We start from the raw sequence: 7,622 nt of genomic DNA, 5'->3' as shown, positions 1-7,622 counted from the left end.
AATTTCAGGATTCTGAATATTATAACTGGAGCATAAAAATCAGAGGGTGTTGCAAAACAGATGCATGTTGTGTTTTTCTGCAATCATTATGAAGTTAAGGGGTATTTTCTTCCATTAGCATTGTTACAAGTAGTTTCTTTCTCCACTGGTATTGCTAATAGTTGCTATTTTAAATCCTCTGTGTACCACTAATCTAAAACAACTATGCTAGATTAAGTTGTTTCATACTAGTTTATTTAGGGGTTCCATTTTCACTCAATAGATGTTACGTATTTCTCATATGCTTCTTCACTCATTAATTCATCCAGTTCTGAACGATTACTGAGTGCTATCTTGATCAGCCAACCATCTTCATAACAAGATTTGTTGACAAGTCCTGGATTTTCTGCAAGAGCTTCATTAATTTCAGTTACTTCTGATAGAGAATAGAGTTCACGAGCAGCTTTCACACTTTCCAAAGCACCAAACTCATCTTGTTTGTTCAGTTTTGTCCCAACTTCAGGCTGACTACAGTAAACACCATCTCCCAAAGCTTCCTGTCCAAAATTGCTGATTCCCACTGTTCCAATACCATTTTCTGTTGTTATCCATTCATGTTTGTCTGTGAATTTAGGCACGGAGAGCAGAGCGGAGCCCGTGCGCAATGTCCGGACCGCGCCCGCCCTCAGCCCCCAGGGCCACTGCAAGCAGCGCGCAGCGGGCGCGGAGGCTACGCGGAGACTGCAGGGCGCACGCACCGCACCGCACCGCACCGCACCCACCGCTCCGCCCCGCCCCGCGCCGCCCCGCCCCGCACCGCCCCGCAGCGCCGTGTTGCATCTGTATTCAAAAAGGATGTTTGTCTGTGATTTTCTTTTTGTTGTGTTGTTACCTTTGTCTGGTTTCGGTACTGGGAAAATGCCTCATAACATGGATTAGGTAGTGTTACTTCCTTTTCTAATTTTTTTGGAAACATTTGTAAGAGACTGGTCATCATTTGTCTTTAAATGTTTGATACAATTTACCAGTGAAGCCATCTAGGCCTGCCTTTTCTTTGTTGGAAGTTTTAAAATTACTATTTCAATTTTGTTGCCTGTTGTAGGTCTTTTTAGATTATCTTTTCTTCTTGAGTAAATTGTGTTAGTTTCTGTCTTTCTAGAAATTTGTCCATTTCATTGAAGTTATCTAATACAATGGCATATGACTATTCATAGTATTCCCTTATTACAACTTTTATTACTGTACAATCAGTAGTGGTGTCTCTTTTTCATCCCTAATTGTAGTAATTTGAGTTTTCTTTCTCCCTCCCTCCCTCCCTGTCTCTCTCTCTCTCGGCGACTCTAGCTAAAGGTGTATCAATTTTGTTTGATCCTTTCAAAAAAACAACTTTTGATCTCATTGCTTTTTCTCTATCTTTTATTTTATTTCTTTCTACTGTAATCTTATTATTCCTTTCTTTCTGCTTGCTTCGAGTCAGTTTGCTCTTTTTTCTGTAGTTCATAACCTGGGAAACTAGGTTATTAATTTGAGATTTCTTTTTTTTTTTACATAGGAGTTTATAGCTATAAATTTCCCTTGAAGCACTGTGTTATCTGCTTCCTGTAAATTTTGGTATGTTGTGTTTTCATTTTCATTCCTCAAATTATTTTGTAACTTCCCTATGTTTTTTTCATTAACCTATTGGATTATTTAAAAGAGCGTTATTTAATTTCCACATAGTTGTGAATTTCCAAAATTTTCTTCTGTTGTTGATGTCTAATTTAATTCCACTGTGGTTGGAGAACACATTTTGTATAATTTCAATCCTTTTAAATTTATTCAGGTTGGTCTTACGACCTAGCATACGGTCTTGCCTTGAAAAGAATGTATGTTCTGCTACTGTTGTGTAGAGTCTTCCAGAGAGGTCTTTTAGTTCCCATTGATTTACAGTGTTATTGAAGTTGTTATTCAAAGAGGATCTTTTCTCCTGGTTGTTCTTTCCATTATTGCATGTAGGTGTTGAAGTCTCTGACTATCGTATTTTAATGTCCGTTTCTTTCTTCAATTCTATTAGATTTTTCTTCATGTATTTTGGAGCTCTGTGCTGAAATACATTTCTGCTTAGTATCATCTCCTTCATATATTGACCTGGACAATATCAAATATTCTTCTTTGCCTATAGTAACAATTTTTATCTTAGAGTCTATTTTCTTATATTAGTATCTCACTCTAGTTCTTTTTTGGCTACCTTTTGCATAAATTATATTTTTCTAACTTGTTTCTTTTAACTTGTGTCTTTTAATATAAAGCATGTTTTTTTAGATTGCCTATATTTGGATCTTATTTTTTCCCATTCTGCCAATTTCAGACATTTGATTGGTGAACATATTTTCATTTAATGTAATTACTGATAAGGGAGGATTTATGTCTGTCATTTGCTATATGTTTTCTATATGTCTTATGTCTTCTTTATTCCTTAATTCCTGGTTTCTTTTTTGTTAAGTTGATATTTTCTAGTGTACCTTTTTTCATTCCTTTGTTTTACTTTTTTTGTATTTTTAGGTATTTTCTTAGTGAGTGATTGCCCTGGGGATTACACTAAGCACCCTAACTTAAAACAATCCAGTTAGTATTAATATTAATTTAATTTTAGTAGTATATAATACTTTGCTCCAATGTTTCAGTTCCCTCCCCACTCCTTTGTACAATTATTGTCATCCAAATTACATTTTTACATGTTATAAGCCTATAAACAATTTTAAAATTATTGCTTTATGCAGTTGCCCTTTAAAATAGATTGGATAGGGGCGCCTGGGTGGCTCAGTCGTTAAGCGTCTGCCTTTGGCTCAGGTCATGGTCCCAGGGTTCTGGGATCGAGCCCCACATCGGGCTCTCTGCTCGGCGGGAAGCCTGCTTCTCCCTCTCCCACTCCCCCTGCTTGTGTTCCCTCTCTCGCTGTGTCTCTCTCTGTCAAATAAATAAAATCTTAAAAAAAAAAATAGATTGGATAAGTAAAGTGTTACAAGTAAAATATGTTTATATTGTTGCTCATAATCCCTATATATTACTTCTCTTGGTGCTCTTTATATTTTTGTGTGGATTTGAGTTACCATTCAGTGTGTTTTCATTTCACTCTGAAGGACTTCCTTTACTATTTTTTTTTTCTTTTTGTGGGATAGGTCTGGAAGTTATAAGTTCTCTGTTTTTATTTTTCTGAAAATGTCATAATTTTTCACTCAATTTTGAAGAATTTAGCTACCTATAGAAATCTTGATTGATGGTGGTTTTCTTTCAATACTTTGACGATGTCATCCCACTGTCTTCTGGTCACCATGGTTTCTTTTCTTTTTTTTTTTTTTTAAGATTTTATTTATTTATTTGAAAGAGAGAGAGAGTATGAGCAGGGAGAGGGGCAGAGGGAGAGGGAGAAACAGACTCCCTGCTGAGTGGAGAGCCTGATGTAGGGCTTAATCCCAGGACCCTGATCTCATGACCTGAGCTGAAGTCAGATGCTTAACTGACTGAACCACCCAGGCGCCCCTCACCATGGTTTCTAATAAAAAAAAAAAAATCATTCTAGTCCTTGTAAAGATTCCTTGTCTGTGGTGTCATTTTTTTTTTCTTGCTCTTTTTAACATTTTCTCTTTGTCTTTGATTTCATGATATGTCTATGATATGTTTAGGTATGGATCTCTCTGATTTACTTTACTTGGAGTTTGCTGAGCTTCTTGAATGTGTTGATTAATATTTTTTTTATCAATCTGAGAAGTTTTTGGTCATTATTTATTCAAATATCTTTCTGCCTCTTTCTCTATCCCTTTTCTGGGGCTCCAATTACACATATATTGATACACTTAATAGTTTCCAACAAGTCTCTGACACTGTTTATTTTTATTTATTCTTTTTTCTTCCAGCTCCTCTGTCTGGATAATATCTATTGGCTTCTTTAAGCTCACTAATCCTTCTGCAAGCTCAAATCTGTTCTTAAGCTCCTCCAGTGATTATTTATTTCAGTTATTGTACTTTTTAATTCCAGAGTTTTTATTTTTTTAAAAAATAATTTTGTCCCTATACCAATGTTCTTTATTTGGTCAGACATCATTGTCATACTTTTTTTTGTTTTCTTTTAGCTCTTTAGACATAATTTCCTTCAGTTATTTGAGCACATTGTATTTATAATTGCTGATTTAAAGACTTTGTCTACTTAGTCCACAATCTGGGTGCTTTCAAGGACATTCTCTTTTTTGTTTGTTTGTTTGGTTTGGTTTGATTCTTTTCCTGTGTATGTGATATATTTTCTTGTTTCCTTGCATTCCTCATAATTTTTGTTGAAAACTAGACATTTAGATAATATGTTATTTCAATTCTAGTATTGGATTCCTCTGTCCCCAAGGTTTGCTGTTGCTGGTGTGTTGTTGTTGCTGTTGTTTTCTTATTGGTGCTTATTTGTTTAGTAACTTTCCTGGACTAATTATAGATTCTGTGTTCTCTGCAATGTGTGGCCCCTGAGTTGAGTCTTCTGCTAGCTTTTTTTTTTTTTTTCTTAAGTTCTTGTTTTTATTTTAAATCTGGCTTCTTAGGGGTCATGCTTGGGATCAATATAATTTAATGGTCAGGCAATAACTGGTCAGAGTTTCTTAAATGCCTTTCTTTTATATTTATACCCTTTGCCAAATGGATCTATATGAGAATGCAAACCTTCAAACTACAGTTTACAAGGCAGATTTAGCTTTCACTTCCTGTTTATTCAAACCCTCCAAGTCAGTCAGAAGGAGTGCCCACTGACTTCTTTCCTAGATTTTTCCTGGGCTTTCTCACAGCTGTTTAGTCTCCAAGAAATATGTGGAAACTTTTCAAAATTCCTTATGATTTTCTAGTTCTGTTGGATTTTCTTTTTAAATTTCCAGCCAGTCTCTTGTTGGCCTCAACTGAAATCACAGCTTCAGGCAGCTGAGATGTTGCTGGGACTTGCCTTTGTTTTGGTAAGAACCTGGGGGTAGACTTCCTCTTTCCCACTTTCACTGAGCTGAGCTCTGGATCAAATCACATAGCCACCATGCTCTGAGAATAGAGATTTCCCAGGGAGCTGCAAGTTTGGATAAAACATTGGCAATATTGTGGGGATGGTGTTTTTAAAGAAGCTCTAAGTAGGTCATATCTCTCCATTGTCTGCTTTTGGCTATCACACCACTAATAACAATAGCCCCAAGTTAAACCTTCACAGACTTGCCTCCCCTAACATAACTGAAATTTAGTAGTTTCTCTTTGATAAATGATTTTCAGGTTGTTCTGTGGTGTTGGTGAATTGACAAGTGTATTGTTAAATGATTAGTTTTAGTTGTTTTGCCTGTATTTTTGTTGTTTTAGAGGGAGAGTAAGGTCACCAAGGTTTTCACTCTGTTATTCCAGAAATTGATGTCCTCATATAACTTATAAATATGATTTGGCATGTTTTTTAATTAACCTATCATATGTCTTAAATTTACAGCAGATATGTAGTCTACCACACACACTCACAGCTAGATGCAGGGCCGGTATCTCAGGTCATGGCAACCACGTTCTATGCCAGAAAACTGACACTTCAAGTGACAAGTGTCTAAAAACCTATAACTTCAAAATCTGATACATTCACCCTTTATAAGAAATAAGAAGAAGAAATCTCTCAGTGATAAGACATAGGCAGAGGGAAAGTAAAAGGTGAGTTTCATGAATACTTGGTAATTGGATCACCTATCCTCACCTTTCCTCCTAGAAAGTCCCATTTAACTATTGCTGTGTAACAAACTACATCCAACATAATGACATAAAACAACAACAATTTTCTTAATGTTAAAACTTCAGGCAGGGATCAGCTAGGATATACCCTACCACATAGGGTAGCTGGTGGCTTGTCTGGTATGGTGGTTCGGCAATGGCGTTATTCAATGCTCATTGCCTTTGTCGAATGACTAGAAGGCTGGGCTCTGCTCAATCACTGTCTTTCTATCCATCAAGTCTCAAGGTTTCTCCATATGGTCTCTCCTGCAGGGTAGTCAGACTTCTTAACTTCATAGATCAGAGGTCTCCAGAGGGCAAGACTAATGCTTTTAAAAGCTATGCCCAGAATTAGTTTAGTATCACTTTCACTGACTTTATTAGTCAAAGCAGTCACAGACCAGCCCATGATGAAGGAGAGATAAAATGGAACTCACCTCTTTTTTTTTTTTAGTTTTTTAAAATTATGTTATGTTAATCACCATACATTACATCATCAGTTTTTGATGTAGTGTTCCATGATTCATTGTTTGCATATAACACCCAGTGCTCCATGCAGAACGTGCCCTCTTTAATACCCATCACCAGGCTAACCCATCCTCCCACCTCCCTCCCCTCTAGAACCCTCAGTTTGTTTTTCAGAGTCCATAGTCTCTCATGTGGAACTCACCTCTTGAAAGGAAGAATTTGATGCCATCTTTAATCTGCCACATAGCCCGTCTCTGTTTGAAAATGAGATACAAAGAAGTTAGCAAATCCCTGGGCTTGAGAATGAACGCATCTCTGGGAATTTCTCATTTAAAGGGCTTCTGAGACATTCTTAATAAACCAGAGAATTTGGTTTCTGCAGTCAGACATTTTCTAGATTCATTGAGTGTGACAATGGCATTCCCTTTGGAGAATTACTAAAGCATCAGCAACAGTAGGATGAAGCCTGCACTTTTCAAAGATATAAGGGGACATAGCCACACAGCATTTGAAGAGATTTCCAAAGATGATGTATCTTTTTAAGAATCCATCAGGTATACTCTTTGCTGTACCCATAACAGCAAGTGCAGTCATCCCTGACATACAGTATTGGTGTAAATGTTATTTTTCCTCCACTGATGGACCACCTAACAGTACAATCTCCCCAGCTCAGCTCCTAGGATAACAAAGCCTTTAGGAGGAGGGTGACTTCACTTCCTTAATGCTCCTTTGCTGGATTTTCTTAATGTTCCATCTCTTTTCATACCCATCTGTACTGGACCTGGGACGCTTGTCTTGATTAACTCACAAGTTTTGTCCATTACTTAACTCTCCACTCTTTCCTTTTCTAATCCTGGGGTATCTTACCATGAATATATTCACATATTTCTAATCTTAAAATGGAAAAGGGCTCTAATACTCCACTTCCACTGAACATCTCAAATGTAGTACATACTTTGAAATAAAAATAGAGGTCTATTTATTGATTGTCTTGTAGGGGGAAACAGATATCCACCTGACAGTATCCACTTTTTGATTCTTAATACAAAAGATCATGTCCCTTCTTGGACAGTAGCATTAATTTCCCAAAGGGTAGTTTTCTGTGTGGCAGGAGGGAGGTAGATCTCAGAAACACAAGAAGCAAATTCATCCCCACCCACCACTGAACCTTCCATGCTTCAAAAGTGACTAATATTTTCAAGGAGATGATACTGGTAGCACTTGCAGTAGACTGGAAGCAAAAATATCACGAGTATAACGTTAAATAGTAGATATTGTTTAATATTGAACTTTACTATGTTGAAGGCATTGTACTCTGTACTGAGTACATAATAGAAGGCAAAATAAATATGCTTCCTAAAATCATGGAGTTGAAAATGTAATAAGAAGAAAAACAATGGCACATTAGAGACACTGATAAGAGGTCGGTGTGACTGAGGTAG

The 7,622-nt window shown here is 36.8% G+C and overlaps 1 protein-coding gene across 1 annotated transcript; it reads right to left on the bottom strand.

Annotated features, from left to right (window-relative positions):
• Positions 1-251: 251 nt before the first annotated feature.
• On the bottom strand, positions 252-6,425 carry LOC116637695 (glycine cleavage system H protein, mitochondrial-like). The gene is made up of 2 exons (XM_032413216.1): positions 6,383-6,425; positions 252-889 (listed from the first exon to the last, which is right to left on the bottom strand). Exons 1-2 carry the CDS (start codon positions 6,423-6,425, stop codon positions 252-254), a joined length of 681 nt encoding a protein of 226 aa, XP_032269107.1.
• Between the last annotated feature and the right edge of the window lie 1,197 nt (positions 6,426-7,622).

This window comes from Phoca vitulina, unplaced genomic scaffold (genome assembly GCF_004348235.1).
Source record: "Phoca vitulina isolate PV1807 unplaced genomic scaffold, GSC_HSeal_1.0 scaffold15, whole genome shotgun sequence".
Classification (NCBI taxonomy): Eukaryota; Metazoa; Chordata; class Mammalia; order Carnivora; family Phocidae; genus Phoca; species Phoca vitulina.
Note: the sequence above shows the minus strand (reverse complement) of the source record. Positions and strands in the feature narration are given on the sequence as shown.

Coding starts and splice junctions, on each gene's coding strand:
- LOC116637695 (XM_032413216.1), bottom strand. CDS start 6,425: ATGTGGCAGATTAAAGATGGCATCAAATTCTTCCTTTCAAGAG. Junction 890..6,382: donor CAAATTCTTCCTTTCAAGAG/GTGAGTTCCACA, acceptor GCATTTTCCCAG/TACCGAAACCAGACAAAGGT.